General features: G+C 37.3%; 3 protein-coding genes across 3 annotated transcripts; all 3 read left to right on the forward strand.

Annotated features, from left to right (window-relative positions):
- The first annotated feature begins 15489 nt into the window (after positions 1-15489).
- Positions 15490-16095, forward strand: LOC128550513 (uncharacterized). The gene has a single exon (XM_053529720.1). It carries the CDS (start codon positions 15490-15492, stop codon positions 16093-16095), a length of 606 nt encoding a protein of 201 aa, XP_053385695.1.
- Positions 16096-16191: 96 nt separating this feature from the next.
- On the forward strand, positions 16192-16993 carry LOC128550514 (uncharacterized). The gene is made up of 2 exons (XM_053529721.1): positions 16192-16264; positions 16527-16993. The coding sequence occupies exons 1-2, from the start codon at positions 16192-16194 to the stop codon at positions 16991-16993; spliced, it is 540 nt and encodes a 179-aa protein (XP_053385696.1).
- A 39-nt stretch (positions 16994-17032) lies between these two features.
- LOC128550515 (uncharacterized) lies at positions 17033-17788 on the forward strand. The gene has a single exon (XM_053529722.1). The coding sequence runs from the start codon at positions 17033-17035 to the stop codon at positions 17786-17788; it is 756 nt and encodes a 251-aa protein (XP_053385697.1).
- Positions 17789-25117: the final 7329 nt, after the last annotated feature.

Raw genomic sequence — 25117 nt, forward strand, 5'->3', positions numbered from 1 at the left:
TTAGTGATTCAGTTTAAGGTAACTTAAAAAGATGTATTTCAACTTGCCCTTTTTCTCTCCTGCTATCCAGTTCATAAGGTATGACTTTCCAGTTCTGTACAAACCACATACCCCAACAACGTTGACTGTCTTGTCAATTCGCGAGAGCGCAGATAACACAGTCGTATCAATTTTCAGTTTTCCGTTCTCTGTATTTATCAAACTTTCTGGCTTTTTAAACAGGTCAATTCCGCTAACGCTGGAATCGGATTGGGTATCGCTTGTCCTAAATAATGTCATTAAATGTATTTAAACTCCGCACGTCCTATGTTGAACACGTAGATAAAATACTCTCAATTATGAAATTTTACAGCAAAGTAATTTACCGTTGTTGATATGTATACAAGATATCTAATTGAAAGAAGTTGAATTAGAATTAAAACATTTCTCTCTTCTCTTTAAAATCTGCTTAAATCTATTTCCGAATAAAGAAGAGTGGGTTTTCTGGCTTGAACAAAACCGTTAAATACAGAAGCTTGATAAAAATAAAGGCCAAATGATATTTAAATCTAAAGGATTATCTTTCATAAACGTACAGCAGATACTACGAGCGAATCAGATACAGCTTACAAATTATTCTTATATGAGCCGTGCCATGGGAAAATCAACATAGTGGGTTTGCGACCAGCATGGATCCAGACCAGCCTGCGCATCCACGCAGTCTGGTCAGGATCCATGCTGTTCGCTAACAGTTTCTCTAATTCCAATAGGCTTTGAAATCGAACAGTATGGATCCTGAAAAGATTGCGCGGATGCGCAGGCTGGTCTGGATCCATGCTGGTCGCATACCCAATATGTTGGTTTTCACATGACATGGCTCAATTATATATTTTCCTTGTACAACAAAGATAAAGCGAATACTTCATAAGAAAGTAAAGCGACTCTTATTTTTAATCAACTGTTTATTAAATGATCTATCAATTCGCGACATACTCTAAGCTAAATAAACATACATCTTAAGGGGTTGTTAGATATTTGATATGACGACATGTTTCAGCATACTTCTTTAAACGTATTTTCTGTGACATGATCAGGTTTAGGACACGACACACGATTACAAACGTTAAACAAAAGGACGGCCTTTTGACGCATTAGAAATTTATCAATTTAGAATTTTTCGGCACATTATATATACAATGAAAAGGGCTCTCATCACTTCACATATCATCAAAATCGATGAAAATCTTATTTACGGCGTATCGCATATGCAGTTAAGTAGAATAGGTTTTGACATTTTTATGCCCCCGAAGGGAGGCATATAGTTTTTGAACCGTCTGTCCGTCTGTCGGTCAGTCGGTCTGTCAGTCTGTCGGTCTGTCAGTCTGTCAGTCTGTCCGCAATTTTCGTGTCCGGTCCATATCTTTGTCATCGATGGATGGATTTTCAAATAACTTGGCACGAATGTGTACCACAGTAAGACAACGTGTCGCGCGCAAGACCCAGGTCCGTAGCTCAAATGTCAAGGTCACACTTGGACATTAAAGGATAGTGCATTGATGGGCGTGTCCGGTCCATATCTTTGTCATCCATGGATGTATTTTCAAATAACTTGGCATGAATGTGTACCACAGTAAGACGACTTGTCGTGCGCAAGACCCAGGTCCGTAGCTCAAAGGTCAAGGTCACACTTAGACGTTAAAGGATAGTGAATTGATGGGCGTGTCCGGTCCATATCTTTGCCATCCATGGATGGATTTTCAAATAACTTGGCATGATTGTGTACCACAGTAAGACGACGTGTCACGCGCAAGACCCAGGTCCGTAGCTCAAAGATCAAGGTCACACTTAGACGTTAAATGTCATTTTTCATGATAGTGCATTGATGGGCGTGTCCGGTCCATATTTCTGTCATTCATGCATGGATTTTAAAATAACTACGCATGAATGTGTGGCACAGTTAGACGACGTGTCGTGCGCAAGACCCAGCTCCGTAGGTCAAAGGTCCTAAACTCTAACATCGGCCATAACTATTCATTCAAAGTGCCATCGGGGGCATGTGTCATCCTATGGAGACAGCTCTTGTTTTCTCGTGTTTTTATACAAATCCAGTTGTGTATTCGAAAACACCGCGAAAAGTACTTTTAATGCCTGGTTTCATTCATGAATATATCTTTTTAGTGCAAGTTTATAGATGAACATTTACAACCGTAATGCAGTAAAACTGTAGTATATTACAATAGCTGTTTGGAGTACACTCAACAACCCGAAAACAAAATAAACAAGAACTGTCTCCATAGGATGACATATGCCCCCGATGGCACTTTGAATGAGTAGTTATGGCCGATGTTAGAGTTTAGGACCTTTGACCTACGGAGCTGGGTCTTGCGCGCGACACGTCGTCTTACTGTGTCACACATTCATGCGTAGTTATTTTAAAATCCATGCATGAATGACAAAGATATGGACCGGACACGCCCATCAATGCACATTCATGAAAAATTACCTTTAACGTCTAAGTGTGACCTTGACCTTTGAGCTACGGTCCTGGGTCTTGCGCGCGACACGTTGTCTTACTTTGGTACACATTCATGCCAAGTTATTTGAAAATCCATCCATGGTTGACAAAGATATGGACCGGACATGCCCATCAATGCACTATCCTTTAAAGTCTAAGTGTGACCTTGACCTTTGAGCTACGGACCTGGGTCTTGCGCGCGACACGTTGTCTTACTGTGGTACACATTCATGCCAAGTTATTTGAAAATCTATCCATCGATGACAAAGATATGGACCGGACACGCCCATCAATTCACTATCCTTTAATGTCTAAGTGTGACCTTGACCTTTGAGCTACGGACCTGGGTCTTGCGCGCGACACGTCGTCTTACTGTGGTACACATTCATGCCAAGTTATTTGAAAATCCATCCATCGATGACAAAGATATGAACCGGACACGCCCATCAATGCACTATCCTTTAATGTCCAAGTGTGACCTTGACCTTTGAGCTACGGACATGGGTCTTGCGCGCGACACGTCGTCTTACTGTGGTACACATTCATGCCAAGTTATTTGAAAATCCATCCATCGATGACAAAGATATGGACCGGACACGAAAATTGCGGACAGACTGACAGACTGACAGACCGACAGACGGCCAGACGGTTCAAAAACTATATGCCTCCATTCGGGGTCATAAAAATGGGTGTTATTTTTTAAAATGCAAATGAATTATGAAACCTGTAAAATGCATGTTTGCTCATTACAGAGAACAAATGTGTGAAGGTTCGACCCATTTCCATCAGTGGGTCATAAGACATCAGTGTACAAACAAAAGCACCGAATAAATTGCTAAATTGAAGAAGGATCATAATTTGGTAAAAAAATCAAAACCGAGTTATGAAACCTGTGCTATACAAGTTAGATCATCACAGTTAATATGTTGGTCCGAGAGCTCAAGGTCTTTTAATGCAATCGAGGCCAAAAGAAGTTCATACTTTTCTGGAAACAATATTTCATATTCTCCATGAAAACCCATTTTTTAAGTGTCAAATCCGTGCCTACCTATATTTTCTTCATTTATGTTTGTGTTAGGGTAGTTAATAAAATCTGTAGAAAGATCCCTTGAAAGCAAAGAATGCAACCAAGAAGAATGATAGCAGACTCGGTTTGATTGAGTCTGTTTATGAGAGGTAATGAAATAAGCAAGACCTCTCACGCCCCCTAGCATCGGCTTAAGCGGAACTCTATTACACATGTTGAATGAACTCCATGATCCCAAAGGACCAGGAAATATAACAACACTAAATCCAAGTACGGGGAGGCTTTTTACAGGCGCAACACGGCACTTAAAGATTGCTGTTGTGATAGTTAATAAAATCTGTAAAAAGATCCTTTGGAAGCAAAGAATGCAACCAAGAAGAATAATAGCAGGCTCGGTTTGATTGAGTTTGTTCATGAGAGGTAATGCAACACCTCTCACTCCCCCTAGCACCAGCTTAAGCGGAACTCCATTACACATATGTTGAATGGACGCCATGATCCCAAAGGAGCAGAAAATATAACGACACTAAATCAAAGAACGGGTTTACTTTTTACAGCCGCCACAGGGCACTGAAAACTCACTTTAAAATATTATAAAGTTTACGCCTACCAGGTTTTTCATTGTTTACTTACAGTAACTATCTGATTGTCAGTAAATAGATATATGTCAAACAATGACAGCAATAAGAAATTCACCAAAAATAAATGAAGGGCAAACTTGATATTCAAGGTCAGAGGACAAATTTATGTAAAAAATATTTCAAAAATTGGCCTATTTGAATTTTATTTATTGTTTTAAGAAATAGTTTGCTAGTATAAGTCACTCAGCTTTATTTATGCCATGTGTATATATCAGCCAATATCAGATATACAAATTGTATTGCAAAAAGTCAAAGTCAGCACAGAAAATTGAAGGTCAAAGTTCATTTCTATGCAAAACTGTGGTAAATGTTACCTTTACTTTTTCTAATCTGTTTTAATATGTATTCACATTATTAGTCGCTAAAGCTAATTCATTTTAATGTTTGTATGTCAGGCAAAGTCAGCAGTGCAGATGTAACCCCAAAACTGCCAAGAGTAAAGCTAATTTCAAAGGTCAAAGGTCAAACTTCGTGAAATTTGCATGAATAGCTTCCTGTTTGAGATATAACATATATTTTAATCTTTTTTAGTAATTGCTCGTGATTTATTTTAATGTATATATGTCCCACAATGTCAGTAATAAAGATATCTTCTGAAATCAGACACTTTCAGATATAATATTAAGGGTTAAAGGTCATTTTAAAGTAAAAGAATAAAAAAATAGCTCTTTAACTTTTCTCTTTCTAAGTAATATCTTATCGATAAAAGTCAATGATATCAGTTCATTTTATGTATAAATGGTAGGCAATGGCTGGTATACACATATAAGTTCAAAACATTTAAGGTCAACCACAATATCAATGGTCAAAGGTAAAAGTGTGAGTAAAAAGTGGCAATAATATCACCTATTTGTACTATTTTTTATTGGTAAAAGTATTGGTTTGTTTGTTGTTTTTTTTGTTTTTTTTTTTTTTGTTTTTTTGTTTTTTTATTTTAGTAACTGACCGTTGTCCATTTTACTGTAAATATGTCAGACGATGTTATGGAACAAAAATGTGTCAAGGTCAAACCTGGTATAAAAGATCAAAATGTAGCATACTTACTCATTACTTTGTTAAAAAATAGCTTGTTGTCATAATTCACTGTAATCAAGTTATTTTAATGTATACATGTCAAGCAAGGCCAGCAATATAGGTCTTATCCCAATTAGTCAAAGCCAAACCTATTATCCAAGGTCAAGATTCAAATTTGTGTGAAACTTCGCAAAAATAGCATTTTTGCAATGATGTTTCTTTATTGTTTTGGGGTATTTTTGTCAAAACTAGTAACTTATCATTATCCATTTTAAAGTTAATGTAACAGATGATATCATTCATGAAATAATAATGCAAATTTAGTCAAGTTCAAACATGAAATTAAATGTCAAAGGAAAGGGCCTTCAAGAAACTCGTCTTTATGAAAAAACTGGAACAGCAAAAAAAAAAAAAAAAAAAAAACAAAGATCCTACGGCAAGTATACACAGGCACCGTATGGCTCATAGCAGAGTGCGCATCCACCTTATGGGTAACTGCTTCCCAAACCGGTAAATATAAACCGGGCAAGGTTGAAAATTCAGGCCTGAGGATAATTCTCGGAGAAATGAAAACAACTCCAATAACTGAAATGGAAAAGACAGCCAACCTTGAGCCATTAGAGACAAGATGAGAGTACAAAACCCTTGTGCAGGCAGAGAAGGCAAAGAGACTACCATTCCACCACTCCATCCAAAACTTGAAAGCAGAACTAAGAACAGACTGAACAACATTCTCAACTACATCGTCAAAGAACTGCAGAAAGGGAAAGCAGCAGCACTGGACACATATGCAGAGTCGCTTGTGTCCTATGAATGCGTTCCTGGATAATTTGCTCCCAAAATCAGATTGGAGGTGCCAGGAGTAGATGAAAAGGGAACTAACCAACAATCTCTTACGCTAGAAATGATCACTGACCGCTATCCAGCACACTCTTGGATCCAAGCATATACCAATGGTTCATCGGAAAAGGCAGTTCAGAATGCTGGTAGTAGTGCCTACATCAAATTTCCGGACAGATCCACTCTCACATTTTCTCATCCAGTCTGCAACAGATGCTCCAACTACAGAGCCGAGATGCAAGCCCTCGCATCGCCACACTCCAACTGTATGAGCGAATAGAGACAAAACATTGTTTTCTTCACAGACTCAATGTCAAATCTTCAGGCTCTCTTAGTAGGTCCATCAGACAACTTAACCAGACAGCTTAAAACATCAATCTCTTGTCTGCGAACAACAGTGTAGCATGTCAATGGATTCTTGCACACGTGGGCATAGCTGGAAATGAAATGCGGACAAACTTGCAAAGGAATCAACCAGGCAAATACAATCCCAACCCCAAACTTCATACAGAGAAGCTCAGACTCTGAAAACAGTTTTGTATTAGACTGGAAGAACATAAATGGAGGCTACCTGCCACATCATGATAATCTACACAAGCTAAACAGGCGCAGCCAAACAGCTATCTTCCGTTTGCGCACTGGCCTGAGAAAACATATGAAGAAGCTAAGTATTGCAGAGACAGCTAAATGTCAATGCGGATCAAAGGAACAAACACCATTCCACATCCTGCATAGCTGTTCTTATCTGTAAAAGGCACCATGACACTAGAAAGTTTGGCCCACACACATCCCATTTTAGACCAAGCTGTGGGGAAATGCCAGCGACCTGCAGAATATGGTTCAGTTCATTGCCGCATCTAATCTTAAGATATAAAACGGTCATAAGAAGATGGAACGCAGTAAGTTAGTAAGTAAGTAAGTAAGTAAAGGTTAACATTAAAATGAATTAACATCAAGTTATAACGACAAGATATTTTTGAGCAAAGAAATAAAGTAACAGTGCAATCTTTTGAATTTTCATCAGAAAATGAGTTTTACCCTTTAACATCAGGGCTGACCAAGACTCATGTCTGATGATATCTTTATTGTTGACATTGACCAATACATATATGAAACTTCAAACAATGTGTGTGTGTGTGTGGTGGTGGTGGTGGTGGTGGGGGGGGTAACGTTTTTTTCAACATTTTTTCAGTCATAACTATAAGATACTAATAATAACAAAATACCTTTCAACAATGAAAAGTATTGCATAATGCTATTTTTGCGATCTTTCACACCAATTTGACAGTTTACCTTTGATATAAGCTTCACCAACCACTGTTTTTGATATTAGATCTGCATTGATGACATTGCTGACCTTGCTTGACATGTAAACAGTGTGGAATAAATTGCTAATAGTGAATTATAACAACATACTATTTTTGAACAAAGTAATGAGTAAGTATGCTACATTTTTGTGATTCTTTTATAAGAAAATGACCCCTGATCTTCAATACAAAGTTTGACCTTGACTTATGTTCTCTTCCATGACATCGTCTGACATATATACAGTAAAACGAACAAAGACCAGTTACTAAAACGAGAAAACAAATATTTTTGAACAATAAAAACTCTCGTTTACCTTTGATACTATGGTTGACCTTAAATGTTTTAAAATTATGTGTGAATACCAGACATCATTTACATCTACACGTTAAAATGAACCGATATCCTTGACTAATATCGACAAGATATTATTAAGAATGAGAAAAGTTGATGAGCTATTTTTTCATTCTTTTACTTTAAAATGACCTTTGACCATTAAAAGCACATTTGAACTTGACTCATTTCAGACCGTATTTTTGTTAGTGACATTGTGGGACATATATACATTAAAATAAATCACAAGCAATTACTAATAATGATAAAAATATCTGTTATTTACCAAGCAGGAAGCTATTTATGCGATTGTTTTACAAAAAATGACCTCTGACCTTTGAAATTAGCTTTACTCTCTGCAGTTTTGGGGTTACATCTGCACTGCTGACTTTGCCTGGCATACAAACATTAAAATGAATTAACGTCAGCGACTAATAATGTGAAGACAAATTAAACAGATTAGAAAAGTAAAGGTGACATTTATAAACATTTTGCGGTAGACCTTGGCTTTTTGCAATAAGATTTATATTTCTGATATTGGCTGATATATACAAATTACATAAATAAAACTGAGTGACGTTTGATAAGAAACTACTTTTTAAGAATAAAAATAAATTTCAAATAAACTAATGTTTGTGATTTTTACAATAAATTTGTCCTTTGACCTTGAATATCAAGTCTGCCCTTCATTCATTTAAATGAATTTCTTATTTGAAATTCTGTCATTATATACATTTACTGACAATCAGATAGTTATTGTAATTAAACAGTGAAAAAAACTGGTAGACGTACATTTAATCCTACCCCTTGATATTTTTAAAGTGAGTTTTATCCTCTATCACAAACATAAACATAAGTGGACAAATATAGATAGGCACGGCTCTGACACTTACGAAATATGGTTTTCATAGAGGATATGAAATATTATTTCCAAAAACAATATAAACTTTTTTTGGCCTCAATTGTTACAATAACAGTTCGTGAGATCTCGGACCATGTGTGTAAAGTTTCAAATCATTCCCATCATACGGTTTTGAAATAATAGTTAACATACAAAACCTTAACCATAAATGTCCAAGCCGAAAGAATGCTATAATGTTTTACACATTTAAAACAGAGTTATAAATCCAGAGCAATGCATGACAGATCATCACAGTGAACAACTATGTGAAGTTTCAATCAATTCCCATAAGTGGGTACTGAGATACAAGCTTACATACAAAAACTTTACAAAAATTGCTCAGTTGAAAAGGCAAAACAGAATTATGGAACCTGTAAAATGTAAGTCAATTCATCATAGTGAATCAGCTTGTGAAGTTTCAACCAGTTCCACAAATGGTAAGTGAGATTACCCCCTTACATATAAAACCTTAACCAATTTGGGATGTCAATCCTAACGGATGAGTGATTATTATAGCTCTACCAATTTTTCGAATAGTTAGTAAGAGTTCTGCATTGATCCGCTTTATGTGAGGTCCATATCAATCGTAACTTTTATTAACAAACACTTTAGTTTCGCCTTTTCCATTATGAGCCTTTCTGTATTTATTTGTTTATAAAAAGGAAAAACGACTTACAGATGTCCTATTGAAAGGGTATTCTGAAAAATAAAGAAACAAATAATTTGATAATAAATATATTAAATTAAACAGAAATTGATGAAAGCTTCGGGCACTCTTGAGACGGTTACTGGAAAAGCCAATACTAGTGACACATAAAAAGCTGTAGTCATGACCCCAGTGTGGCTGAAATGAACAAAAAACCTCCAGGTTTACCATAAACTACCGCTTCCCATAAACTTTATTAGCATAACTTTGTTTGTGCATCTGCCATAGGTGATTTCAAATTTTTCGTTAACAAACATGTTGTCGAAGGATCATTATAGAAAGGTTTAATTTTTAATTGCCCTGTTTCAGTCTCGATTAATTATTTATATTAAAACAAAAACTGTATAATTACAGCGCGCTTGACTGTTAAAAGCCCTTCCAACTAATATAACCTTACATACAAAAGATTTAGCGAAATGTTCTTAGTTGAACTAAAATTGTGTCCATAAGACACGGGTACCTACACATACTGCGCCATCCTCTTAATAGAGATGTACACATGTAGACCGATGTGAAGATGGACAGCGGATTAGCGATATATAGGGGAGTTTCTCAAAATTATTATATTATCAATTTAGGCAATTTCAACTTAAACATTTAGTTTCGTTTGTTACATTGTTTATCATCCCCCGGCGAAGGCGGAGGGATATAGTTTTGGCGTCGTCCGTTCGTCTTTTCGTCCGTCCTCCCGTCCGTCTTTCCTTCTGTCCGCCCGTCCGTCCATCCGGAGCCATATCTAGGAAGTGGTTTGGAATATATAAATAAAACTTCATATACATCTTTATCACTATAGAGAAATGCGGCTTGTCGAGTTTCATTCAGATTGCCCAAGTAATACTAGAGTTATGGCCCTTAGTAGTTTCTAGTGTTAACTATATAGGGTACTATAAATATGGCAATTTTGCTTCATAACTTGTGACATATTTGACCTAGAACTAAAAAACTTAAACTGAATCTAGATCACCATAAAAATGTGGTAGTGCACACTTAATTTTGTCATGATCTCTTTAGTAACTTCAGAGTTATTTCCCTTTAATTATTTAAAAATCCACATATTTGTACATAACAAACTAACCAACTGGCAGAATTTCACTAAACTTGTTTTTGTTTATTTCCATGAAGATTTATTATCAACATGTGAAGTTGTGTACTCACACCCGGTCACCCCTACCGCCCTGGTCACACCCTCTCCCCATTAATAATATTACAACTACATTTGCACCTTGTGTATGCAACTCAAATGAAAACTGGTATATATAATCAGTATGAAGTGGACATATGGATATTATCGGAACTTTCTCGTCAGATATTTTTTGACGTTTTGCCCATTTTGGACTTCACAATATTACCACTACAGTTTTAGCTTGTGTACGCAACTCCTTCTACTGTCTCATTCAAATGAAACTGTATAAATTGACGACGCACTTGCAGTCAAGCGTAACTTGCTCTAGTAACATTTTGGTCATGCCTCTTTTTGGACTATGATATTACAAGGACACTAAAAATTGTACTTTGCAAACTCATCTCCTACAGTGTCCATGGTGTATACATAATGAACATAAAGTGGGCATGCGTGTAATTTTGGCAGGTTCATGATTGATTATTTTAGCCCTTTTTTGACTTTATAACGTACAAGCAAGCTTTTGTATGAGGCATATGTCATAGAATAGTGCAACTATTCTTTTTCATTAATCATTATTCAAATTTCAAATAGTAAAATAATTAAAACCTTTAAATAAATATGCATAATATGTAACAGTGTTTCCTTATGGGAAAGAAATACGATCTACTCAAAAATCATCAGAAGACACAGAAGATGATAAGGAGATGCCCAACTCCCGATGGATCTTTGGCAGTTTCTTCTTCATCCATCGCCTATACATAACTTGATTTTCCCTAACCAGATCAGCAAGAGATTATTTCCGCATACGCCTACGCATATGCTCTCCTCTCGCAGTCGGTTGGGGGTCGTGAACCCATCTTCGAAGACATTCGTCAACCCAGGAGGTTGGATGGACAATATATGCCCGAAGGATGGAGATCATTTCTTCGTCTGAAAATTCTCCGTGCATGGAGTGTTCTTGCAAAAAAAATATTTTGAAATTATATGATCAAGAACAGAAAAGTTGACAGAAACGGAGTTTGTTATGCCTTGGCCTAAACTTGTTATAACTACATATAGTCTACAGCTCAAAGACGATTGTTTCAGACTGGATAGTACATAGATTATTTTTGTAATAAAGTAAGTTTGCATATGTTCTATTATACATTTCATTTTCCTTTTAGTAAATATACACCCCCTATAACCGACTGTACTCCCCGTCTTCCTGCTGCGACCGAGCCAAACGATAATCTGACCGCTAAAATTTGGAAAAAAACTACTTTAAAGTGGTTAATGTGCGATGTTGGTGTGTATATTTATATGTCATTGGAAGCTGACCATGATTTGTTTCTTTATAATATATAATGTGTTAGTCTGATAACAGGTAAAATTATAGCAAAAAACTCGATTGATCACTTATTTTGTCCAGAAATTGCACATTGTTGGCGTCAAAAGTACATATTCTTGCTTGAAGAATGATCTACATGTAAATCCCACTGTTCCGTGGATAAAGAAACAATGCTCGTTTGGTAAAATTAAATAAAATCATAAAACTTCCAAGTTGTTTATGACCGTCAATGAAAGAGGATTCAGTGGGATGCCCTGACTGTATGCATGTTTGCTTGTAGTACTGGACTGTATGCCTGTTAGCAACTTACTTTTTATAAGATATAGGCGTTTCCCTCCCTTGCTCCTGTAATATTTCTCTACAATTATAACCTGCAAACAAATTTTGAATGAGGGGCGTGGGGGGGGGGGGGGGGGGGGGGGGGGGGGGGGGGGGGGGTCACCATGCAACCTGTCTGCCCGGTCTGTTTGTATGTGAGCCCTCATAAATTTGGTCCTGCAATATCTTGAATATTATTACACCTATACTTCTCTCAACCTTCACACACACATAGGCAATATGTAGTTAATATCCGTCCTCTTCTTTTTCTTTTCTCTTTAAAGTCAATGACACACTTAAGAGGTCAAAGGTAAAAAAGGTCCAATCTTAACTTCCTTATGTATTAAGGGATTCTAAAATAACTTGGTACAAATGTTCATCATCATAAGACGATATGTCGCGCACAAGACAAAATTCCCTAGCTCTAAGGTCAAAGTCACACTTAGAGGTCAAATTTCAAAATAGGGTCGGTTCATTTCGTGTCCGGGCTATAACGTCTTTATGCATGAAGGGATTATGAAATAACTTGTTACAAATATTCACCCTCATGTGTCGATGTGTAGCGCATAACACAGGGACCCGTCTTATCAAACAGTACCACTAAATTCGATCGTAGGTCTGTGATATCTGTTTTCTTGGAATATGGACACATTATGTCATGTAAATATACATGTTATCATGATGACGCGCTAATCTTGGCGTCACGTTTACGTGGCGCGGTTTATCATATTATTATGTATGACGTCCTTGACGTCACTTGTTTATATATGTACTTCCGCAGTCAAACGAAAGCAACAGAAGTAAACTGTAAGAAACCACACAACGTTTTATATTTAAATTCCACTAGTGTCTAAACGACATTTTGGTGCCGTGTCAATGGCAACACGATTACGGGCAGTACTTAAAGGACAGAAAGGAGCAGTGACGCGAGTTGTCACCAAATTTGAAACTATTGATTCAGAGGGAACGAATTTTGACGAGCTCCAAACCATTGAGGATACCTTGAAAGGCAAACTCCAAATTATAACAGACATACACGAACAAATTGTGAACTCTATCCCGGAAGAGAATGCTGAGGAGATTGAACATGAAATTCTGTACCAAGAAGATTATGTGTCCGAGTTGAGAAATAGAATTCAACGAGTGAGCAAATTCAGGCAAGTCAAATTTTCTAATCTTAATGCAAATTCACAAGTTTTTCCTATTCTGATCCCAGAAGGCACAGAAAACAGAACACAGCGCGAAAATAACTATTCTTACAGCATACAAGGGCATGCATCCACGGCAAACCCGAATTACAGCTCAGTATATCATAGATTACCTAAACTCGAGCTTCCTAAGTTTGACGGTGATATTTTAGAATGGCAGTCCTTTTGGGACTCGTACGAATGTGCAATTCACAATAATGCATCGCTGAGCGGAGTACAGAAGTTTACTTACCTGACGACTTCTCTTAGAAATGAGGCATTACAGATGATAGCTGGTTTCTCGCTTACTAATTCTAATTACGAGAAAGCCATTTCCCTACTTCATGACACATGACGGCTTTACTAGAAGTCCCCGCACCTACGCACACAGTTTCGAGTTTACGCAGATTCTACGACACAACAGAAACCTACATCAGAGCGCTAGAATCGTTAAACCAATCTGAATCCACGTATGGTTCCCTGCTTACTCCAGTGATGTTGCAGAAACTACCTTCCGACGTCAGACAGAATATGACACGTGCGCATGGGTCACAGTCGTGGCGCTTACCCGAACTTTTGAGTAGTTTACTATCCGAGATTACTATTCTAGATGCCGGAGCACCGTACGTAAAACAATATGACGTCACAGCCACGACCTCCACATTTCTCACAAAGTCCGATTCCCACAAAACGGAGAAAAGGAATTCCACTACACAGCGAAAACAAACGAGTTACACAGAGAAGAAATGTGTATATTGTAAAGGACATCATTCAAGCGTAGAATGCAAAAAAAGTTACAGATTATAAAGAGAGAATGGACATTGTGAAAAAGAATGTTGTGTTTTAACTGCCTCGGTGCTCATAAACTGTCAGACTGCATATCCAGATTCAAATGTAAGAAGTGCTCCAAACGACACCATACAAGTATCTGTACTGGAAGTGAGTCTACATCGACTGAAACTACTACCAACCAACAATGCAAAGCAAAGGAAACTGATTCAGCAGTTTTGCACTCTACGCAGACGATTTCTACTGGACCAGTTTTGTTGAAAACAGCCGTTTCGACAGTGAAGTCTACCAGCATATCATTTCACGCCAATATACTCTTCGGCGAAGGTTCCCAGTGTTCTTTTATTACGGAAAGCATGGCTAGAAAGTTTGAAATAAAACCGACTGGACAAGAAACATTATCACTCTCAGGATTTGGCGACAAAGAACAACGACTACGACATCTTGATACAGCAGTTATCTATTTAGAGTCGACCCATGAAGATATACCAGTTAAAGTGTTGATCGTACCCGAGATTTCCGTGCCGTTAGCAACGTACACAAACCAAGTTAGAGAACTGCCATACTTAAAGGGACTAAAACTAGCACACCCGGTGCATACAAGTGATGACTTTAACATAGAGATTTTAGTTTGACACATTATCAAGATACGTGCATTAACTACAACGACGGTAAATACATAGCAAAGTTACCTTGGAGAGAAGAACACGATATATTACCGACCAATGAATTGATCACCTGGCGCAGAACTGAAAATGTAATCAACCGATTGAGGAAAGAACCTAAACTACTACACACGTATGGAGAGATAATCAAAGAGCAAGATCAACGAGGATTTATAGGAGAGGTACCAGCCGACCAGATATACACGACAAGAAAGTTACATTACATTCCTCACCACCATGTAAAAAAGGACTCAGCAACAACTCCGATTCGCATCGTCTGTGATTGTAGCAGCAGATCCGGAGGTGAATTTCCGAGCCTGAACGACTGCTTGATGAACACCCCTCCTCACCTCAATGATCTTACTACAATTTTAATTATATTCAGATACAACAAATACGCTATTTGCACAGACAAAGAGAAAGCGTTTTTGAATGTTGGACTACACGCAGCCGACCGTGACGTCACAAGATTTTACTGGTTGATGGACCCAGACGATCCAGCCAGCATTCTAAAGACATACAGATTCAAGTCCGTTCTTTTCGGAGCAACTAGCTCTCCATTTATACTGAATGCGACGATTCTAAAGCACCTAAAGAGACACCAATGCGAACTTACTGATCTTATCAAGAGTGGCTTATACGTAGATAATATACTTACCAGCGTCCAAGATGAGCAGAAGTTACATGATTTCTTCGAAAGCAGCCGACAAGTAAGCGTCTTTCAACCTACGATCGTGGAGTTCTAATAGTGAAGCATTACGTACCAAATTCAAAGCCGGCGGAATAGATGACAAGGACAAAGAAATCAAAGCACTAGGTATGCGTTGGAATCCTGAAACAGATGTCTTGTATATACCGCAACATACATTGTCCATGCAGAATGACCACTTACTGACGAAAAGAGAGATCTTGAAGGAATCATCATCTATATTCGATCCGCTTGGATTATTGAACCCTGTCACAGTGAGAAGTAAAGTTCTGATGCAATCATTATGGCAACGCAAGTTAGAGTGGGACGAGCTTTTACCAGACGACATAATTAAAGGGTGGTGCAGCATAAGAGCAGACGTTAAAAAAGCCACCGACATGAAGTTTCCACGCTGTTATTTCCCAGATGATTCTCCTACAGAAAAAAATCTTCACATTTTCTGCGACGCAAGTGTGAAAGCATACGGCGCATGCGCGTACATTGTTTCCGGAAGTCACAGCACACTTGCTATGGCCAAGAACAGAGTAGCACCCATTAAGCAGCTAACCATCCTGAAACTCGAGCTTTGTGCAGCTGTCCTGGGAGCCAGACTGTGCCATCATATTATCACAAGTATAGAGTGTCAGAGAGTTTACCTGTGGAGCGACAGTGGATTTCAACATCAAAGAAGCGACCCATATTTGTATCCAACAGAGTACAAGAAATACATGAACTGACGAAACATACGAGTGGAGATACTGCTCTACAGATACCAATCCCGCAGATATACTGTCACGTGGTCTATCATATGACAAGTTCCATGACAACAGATTATGGTTCCATGGTCCGGATTGGCTGACAAACACAGCCAGTTTTCCAGTGAAGAGTACCATATCACAGATACACGTAAATGATAACAGCCAAGGTGAAGATACTATCGTCCTTGTAAAAGAAACCCAATTCGTTCGGGGTATTCTACACATATTAGACTTACAGAGATTCAGCTCCTACCAAAAGGTTCTAAGAGTGTGTGCATACATTTTTCGATTTGTAGACCAGTGTTAGAAGCAGAAGAAATATGGCGGAGATCTACATCCACATGAACTCGACACAGCAACAAGGACCTTAATAAAACATACACAGTACGTGAGTTTTCCAGATGTATTAGATTACCTGAAAAAGACCAATTCTAGATGCATTAAACCTGCATTAGTGCGACAACTAGACCTGTACCTTGACATAGACAAAATACTACGCTGTGGAGGACGTATTGCCAACGCACCATTACCTGAGGAAACACGATTCCCATATCTGATACCATCTAGAAGAAAACTTACTGAGTTGATAGTTACAGACGCTCACGAAACACAACTTCGCGCAGGCTTAGAGAGTACAGTCACATACTTACGTCAACGTTTTAGGATTCCCAGTATACGTCAACGTGTGAGAACCATCATCCGCACGTGCGTCACGTGCCGTAAAGTGACGGCAAAGCCTTACCGAGTACCAGATCCACCCCCTCTACCCAGTGACAGACTCAAACACGCACCTCCGTTTTCCGTAACCGGCATTGATTTCACCGTGAAAGCTACAGACAGAAGATTGCTGAAAGTATATATCTGCCTGTTTACCTGAGCAAACACTCGAGCCGTACACCTGGAAATAGTCACGAATATGAAGACAGAATCTTTTATGCTAGCTGTTCGCAGATTTATCAGCAGGCAATCCACACCAAAAGTATTCATTTCCGACAACGCATTGACATTTATAGCTACGGCCAAGATTATGAAAGAAGAAGTTTTGAACCCACATGGCATTACCTGGAAGTTCATCCCTCAACACGCTCCGTGGTATGGCGGTTGGTGGGAAAGACTCATTGGACTCACCAAGACCAGTCTGAAGAAAGTCCTTGGAAAGGCGTTAATCAACTTAGAAACCCTACAGACGCTCATTACCGAAGTCGAGTGTATAATTAATGATCGGCCGCTGACCCATTCATCAACAGATCCAACAGACGACGTACCCTTGACGCCATCACACTTACTATACGGACGAAGAATCACAACACCTATCTATCCAGACGACCGAGAGGAACCGGAAGCAGACGATATGTCACGTGATAAAGCAGACAAGCTATACCGTTTTAAGTCTGCTACAATTGAACATTTTTGGTCCCGGTGGAAGCACGAGTACCTTACATCGTTAAGAGAGTTCCACAAACATTTAGGAGGCGAAGGCGATCTGATTCGAATTGGCGACGTAGTCCAGATTCACGACGACACATTACTCAGAAGCAGGTGGTCCTTAGGTGTTATTGATGACGTTGTTACTGGAGCAGATGGACGTACACGTGCAGCACGAGTCAAATCTAGAAAGGGCATCATCACCAGACCTATAGCAAAACTTTATCCGCTTGAGCTGATTGAATAGACTGCGTTCAGATTTTCGATGGTAATAGAGACTAGAGACTGTGTTCAAATTTCAGTGATAAGAGAGACTGTGTTTAGAATTAAGTGATAATTGAGACAATTTTCCGTTACTAGAGATATATTCAGACTGTGAAAGACAAATTATAAAGGTATTCCGTAGAATGGTTTTAAACGCGTGATTCATTGAACAATACTAAGTAATTTTCATTCAAGAGTGCAATTTGATACATAATGATTTTCTTGTAATTTACTCTGATATGTTACTTTCCGGCCCCGGAGTGTCATGTAAGTATACATGTTATCATGTTGACGCGCTAATCTTGGCGTCAGGTTTACGTGGCGCGGTTTATCATATTATTATGTATGACGTCCTTGACGTCACTTGTTTATATATGTACTTCCGCAGTCAAACGAAAGCAACAGAAGTAAACTGTAAGAAACCACACAACGTTTTGTATTTAAATTCCACTAGTGTCTAAACGACACAATATACATGCTACCTTAGGCCTACACATAAAATCTTGAACACATGAAACTGGTAATATGTTTTGTTACTGGTATCAACAAAAGTGTTCACACAAAATTTTGGTCGAACGATACGATAAGATGTTTGATAAGACTGGCCCAGCTGGTCCCTTGCTTCCAAGGTCAAGACCACAAAATATAATAAAGGGGTGATTTTTCGTGTCCGTACCGTAACTTATGTTACTTGCTCACACATTCTAATATACAATTGTATATAGCAATCATTGTTTCCACTGGTACTTTTTATTTCTAAAAAATGGTTGCCATTATGAATTGGTCCAAGACGGCGGAAGCGGGGTTATGATTTAGCGACCGTTAGGTGGCAGCTCTAGCTTCTAGCTAGATAGAAATGAGGTTTATAGGCGTGCTTTTTCATATAATGGAAAAATGCGCGTTATTTTAGAGGTTATATACCAGTACAATATTTCCCATAGAGTTCTAGTGTAAATTATCCACAGTTTAGATCCATTTACTATACTTTCTAAAATTTTAATCCATTGAAACCCCAGTTAATAAGCTGTCAAAATATGAAAAGAAAAGGGAGTGTTAGAAGATTAAGCGGATGGACAGACAGACACACGGACAGAAGGACTCGGGTAAACCTATAGCCCCCTCACCTCATCGACTTTTTGAAGTCCTCGGGAAACATTTCTTTCGCGTGATTTCCATACGGAATAGACAGAAGGTAATTTCTTGCGTGACATACTAGGGACGCTGTGTATACTTTCGATTTTTAATTCTGTATTTTATGAGAGTATTATGCCTGTAAAAACACGAAATACTTACATGTAAAAGAATCTGAAGCATTCAATTGCATTATATAATTAGGAAGTCACAGACCCCACAACCTACACCCCCATCCCCACCCTCAATGGATTAGTACATGCATAGCACGATGGGTTCCACATTAAATGATATTAAATAATGAATAAAATCGGGAAAGTAGATCCCTCGGAAGCACCGAGAACAAGGCAACTAGTGAAAATTGCAGACTCGGTTTGATTGAGTCTGTTCATTTGCAGACTGACTTCGGTATGTATTTTTATCTCATTTACGCCAGTCGAATACTTTAGTCGCAAATTTATAAGAGTTTAGATCAAATATCGAAATTGACAAGTCGGCATACAGTGAATGTTTTTTTACCGTCTAGATAAAAAGTAATTTCTTTCAGAAACACAACAGCTATGTAAAATCTGTTTACATATATTGATGGAGTATGCATGCTTATTTCAAAAAACAACATGGATTATTGGATTTCAAATCAAGTTGACCTGTTATCCGCCAGATTCGTGCCTTGGTCGAGTGAATTTCCAAGCAATGAGTGTGATCAGTCAGCATTTTGTAAACATTGCTTGTCTGTTTCATCTGTAATATCACCACGTACACATATTTATGTTCATATTATCGTAAAACTTAAATACACACGCCGTGTAATGCAAAATGATTAATTTGAAGACAATTTCTTATCTTTGGTCGGCCAGTTCTTTGTTTTGATCGGTCGCAACAGGAAGAGGGGGAGTACAGTCGTTTATACGGGGCGATATAGATAATGTTAAACTTATCCATGTATAAAAATGAGCATAACTTGATTATTATCCTGTTTTATCGCCACAAAATAAAACGGATGCATATAATGTATATGCACTAGCTGTATCGCTCTTGAAAATTGTGAAATTTCATGTGATGGTTATTGTACAGATATAAGAAATTAAGAACAAAACATTTTATTGAATGCTTATTGTCAGTCCATCCGTCTGTATGTCCGTCGGTAGACCATTTGGTTTCTGGTCAATAATTGGAGACTTTTTGTTCTCACACACGAGTCTTATTTCCTAAGATGACAGTCTGTGGTCAGTTATTAACTCCTATAGTAGGTCAAGGTCAAGGTCTGTTGAATGACTAAAGAACGTGTTAGCCTATAGTCATTAAACTTCATAGATGTTTGCATGCGGTCCGTATAAAATACCTATTGTTTAGAAGTTGGTAAGTCAAAGCTCAAGGTCACAGTGACAATGAGACTGATAATAACTAAAGAACGCTTTACAGGATAATTGCCTGTGGTAAATAAATGATACCTTTTTGGTGGGGTTGGTAGGTACAAAGTCAAGGACACGGTGTCCTAGATATTGATAAACTTTTCAGCTCAATAACTAAACTACGCGTTGGTCTAAAGTCCCCAGTGATCTCTACATAGAAAATAGTTATAGCTCAGTGTGTAACTCCTCTACCATCATTGTTTTAAATATATGCAGACAGATACAGCTGTTACTATTATATGCATGACATCTTACAGAAACCGTCGGTCCGTAGTTTGCGCTGTATGACCAGTTTTTATTCAGCACTTAACTGTGCAGAGCTAAAATTAAATCTTGAAGAAAATAATATAGATATATATTAGATATATAAATATATGAAGAATATAAAATAAAATAAAAATATTTCAGATATTATATAATAAAACACCTGTTGAATGGTTTGACGGTCAGTAGTCTGAACTAATTTTACTCGATCCTTCAGACCCAGTGCAATAGTTTTGTCTATTGGCCGACGTGTATACTACAGTTTGCGCTCGCCGCACCGCGTACAGCATATTGCTACACTTTCATATAATTGTACATTATATTGGTATACATTGTACATGTATGAATGTCACTTTTTCACATATAAGCACTCTCTTTTGTTCTTACTTTACCTTCATGTTTTTCGCGCATAATATGAGAATAATTTTGTTCAGTTTATCTACGGAAATCTATTTCTGTTAGAAAATAATGGACCCTCAGCTAAGGCGGCATCTCTTTGGATTATTTTTAATTCAAACCAGACCTCCACCTGAATTTTCGATTATCAGAGATATGTATTGGCTACCATAATATAAACTTGTCAACCTCCGCCGGACCCTCTGCTTGATGTACGATGCATGCTTCTTGAAGACCTGGAAATCAATTATATTGGAAGGAACCTTTTTCAGTTATTTTCTAACCATCGTTAAGAATGTTTTGAAATTACTGTTGAGAGTCATGCAACGTTCTTTCAATTTGTGAATTTGATTGTACTGAGACACACAATAATGTGTTATCTAAAAAGAACAGAATATTGTTAGTTTGATGTGGTTGAGGATATATCCAACCTACATGATGATGTCAAGCATGTTTGGTGTTAGTGTCTCCAAAATTGAGACTGAAATAAAGCGTTCTTTTCCCCGCATTTGATGATGCACTTTCAACGTATAGACAGCGGCCATGTATTCAGAACTGGCAGCAGTAGCGGGGACGTTGGCCTAAACTACAATTCGCTGTTGGAGCCAAGATGGCACAAGCCATGAAATATATAGGCCTTGTGATAACCAACACGAATTTTGCTCAGGCAAATTAAAATTGCCACTGTCTACGTACACAGGTTGTGGTTGATAAAAGTGGTAAAATATGTTATTTTGAATCCGGTTTTTCTTAGTCACCAGAAAAACACACAAAGATACAGACGCCAAATTAGTACAGCAGAGTTGCCCTTTCCTGACAACTGCACGCTGTTAGCGAACAAAATATATCCAAACAGACACCCCGCTGTAGTACATTACAGCGCAGCTCAATTACGCAGAAAACACTATCAAGAAAGACACATGTTTATAAGATATAACAGATATCACAGAAGATACAGTGTCTGTTGAGCATGCAATAGGCCATATAAAGACATATAAACGTGTAAGCTCCGTATGGCGCAATCATCCAGGAGATTGCTTTCTGTTACTGTGAGGATATGTGCAGCTTTGGTGTGCCGGATGAGATCCATAGGACTGCTTTTTTAAATTGTGAATAAATGTATGCATATTTTAAGCTATCGCTCCTTACTTATTGCGGTAATAACTTTGAGAAACTCCTCGTCCCTTGTCCATCTTCATATCGATCTACGCGTGTACATTTCTAATAGTAAAGGTTTAAGTACAAACCATCTTTCTATTGAGGATGTTTGACTAAATGTGTTAAGCTTATAGTGTTTGAAGATTTGCGGGTAGCTCGACATGGAAGGTGTCTTAAAATAAAATACAATGAATATAGCAAAGACCTATATTTGACGTAATAATAATCAGTGCTATCATTTTATCCTCTGTCAGCATTTTCTATATGAAAACACTTCTATGCTGCAGACCACACAAAACAAATTCAAATTCTGTAAGTGGTTTCCTTTCTTCGTATTTAAAGAACAGGCAGACTTTAATATCAACTTGGCTGACTAAAAACATCCTTTATGATCAATTTCATATCAAGGTTCTTCACCTATGCAACTTTGAACCCATTTTTCCAATAAGTTGGGCACGTATTTTTTTCACTATACCTAATAGTCTAGTCCGATTTTGCAGATATAAGCTTATTTAAGAAGTTACAAGCATTTTGTTAGACTTGGTCCAACATACTTTTTTTAACATATTTTGGGTATGCTGTATCCAAAAATATATGTTGGCCATCTGGCAAATGCCTCTGAAAGGGTTAAAAATGGGGGCAAAAATGACCACTGTTTTTAACAAAAAAAAATCCATCGATATTACTTTATAATACAAATCTTTATCTTTAGATATGTTTCAACAAATTATTTCATGTTACTAATCTGATTGAGTGAATGTTTATCAATAAAATATATCACAAGTTAAAAATGTGAACTTTACGGGGTTCAAAAAGGGGAAATTAAAGACAATTTAGAAATTTAAAAATAAAAAATCCAACATCATTTATAGAAGGGAAAAAAGAGACTAAGTATTAGATTGAAAACTTCCGCTGGAATTTTAATGTCAAAAAGAAAATGATATTTTTGATGAAATGGTATTGCAGTTTTAAAATAGTCATTTAAGAAAAAATAAACAATGGGGAAGTTAAAACTTAATTAACACGACATTGTCTGTAATGAACAAAATACTATGTAGAACGTATTTTATCCTTGTAAGATCACTTTATTTAATAATCAATTTTTTAATACCTTAGCATCATAATCATTGATGAAAATTAAGTGTGACAGGGGTTAAGATTAAGGCTAATGTGAACTTAATCAGTATAAACAATCCAGGTCTCTATCACAATAACAATCTGTAGAGAGAGTACCTAAGTTTTTCAAATCATAGGTATGAAGTGAAAAGGCTTTGAAATGAAAACACAATCATGTACATATATTTCTCAAAAATAGATATATTAACAATATTTTAACCAGAAGCGTAGAGTTATGAGCATTTAATATTTTCATGTAAAAGAAAATTTTGTGATCAAGGAAATTTAACTCTTCTTGGACCTGGAGAGCAGAAACATCAAAGGGACATAATATAGCAAATATTTCAACTGTGATCTGGATTTCTAAATAATGATCCGTGATACTGTGTGCCTAAAATATAGAACAACTGGAACAGTCCTTTAACAGCAAAAGATGTTGTAGCAGAATGAAAATTGATAAGCTCTAACTGGGACTCGAACCCAGGACCTCTCACACCTAAGGCAGACACTCTACCACTTCTCTATAACAGCAGTAGCTCAATCTGACTAAAGTACATCTCCTATTACGCTACGCATAGGATCTGACAACGAGCTATTGATGGCCTCGTTCTTACAGCCCTCCCGCTAGCCAGTCAAAAGCTAACTTACAACATTATGCAAGCTTTAAAAAGCCTTGGTTTTCGATATCAATAAGTTTTATGTCGAAATATATCAGATAGGCGGTTAGCTCAGTCGGTAGAACACTTGCTTGTAAGCGAGAGGTCCCGGATTCGAGCCTGGATTAACTGCAAATTTTTCTTTCTCTGACATTCGAACAAGTTGTCTGATTGGTTCAAACAAAAATAGATTTGCGAAAATAAACATAGCAATATTGGAAATCCAAAATATACAGAAGACGAATGTGAATGGCTCGTTCTCAGATCTTCGTTTAGAAGATCAAGTACTTTAGTCAGAATGAGCAGTAGTTATAGCTAGGCAGTTTAAGTGCACCGATTACATTACGTGAACTGGAACAGTTTGGTGACAATAACAAATAATCGGCCGACTCCGGATTAACGGCGTATTCGCTTCGTTACCTAACGACAATTTTCGTGCAAAGAAAAAATATAATCGAATGCTGCAAACGTTTTAATCGGTCAAAACTGCCCAAATTTCTCTGTCGTGTGTTTTAGAGTATGAAGTTACTAACTGGTAGTACCAGTGAAATATAGCTTACACTGAATCATATATATTTGCCTTTTTAGCAGCTGGCGAACGGCAAAGACAGTGGGCTTTGTTCTAATATAAGCAATTATTTTACCAATTTTGACAGGATATCAATTGATAGGAAATTACAGTTACGAATTAAATACCTTTCTGCAACACACTGAGTCATTAGCATTCACTGTCAATCAGTTTTATGACTAAGATTGACGATCATTCATTCATTCATTCAAATAATTTATAGAGTCGGTTGTTTACATTTTCAATCGTAACCGGTGCTCTTGTAAAAACCACATTTTTTTTAAAAATTTAAGAATGCGAAGAGATATGGTACGGTCTCTACAATCTGAGTCAAATCATGTTTTTGTTAAAGTCCTTATCTAAAATGTTTGGAGTATTTTACCTGTTATTTAATGCAAATTAACTCTGACAAGACACACACTTTCATGATCATTAAGGTTTTAGAGGTGTCAAGAATACTTCATGGAATCAGAACTTTTCGAAGGAGTTTTTACAGGTAGGACAAATTTACATGTATATTTTATTTCTAAAATTTACTTCGTTATATTTTAAAATTTGGTGAAATTGTATTTATTTTAACTTTCAGTATCTGTGATAAGTTCATTTATAAG

The sequence above is a fragment of the Mercenaria mercenaria genome, chromosome 18, assembly GCF_021730395.1.
Source record: "Mercenaria mercenaria strain notata chromosome 18, MADL_Memer_1, whole genome shotgun sequence".
In the NCBI taxonomy this organism is placed as follows: domain Eukaryota; kingdom Metazoa; phylum Mollusca; class Bivalvia; order Venerida; family Veneridae; genus Mercenaria; species Mercenaria mercenaria.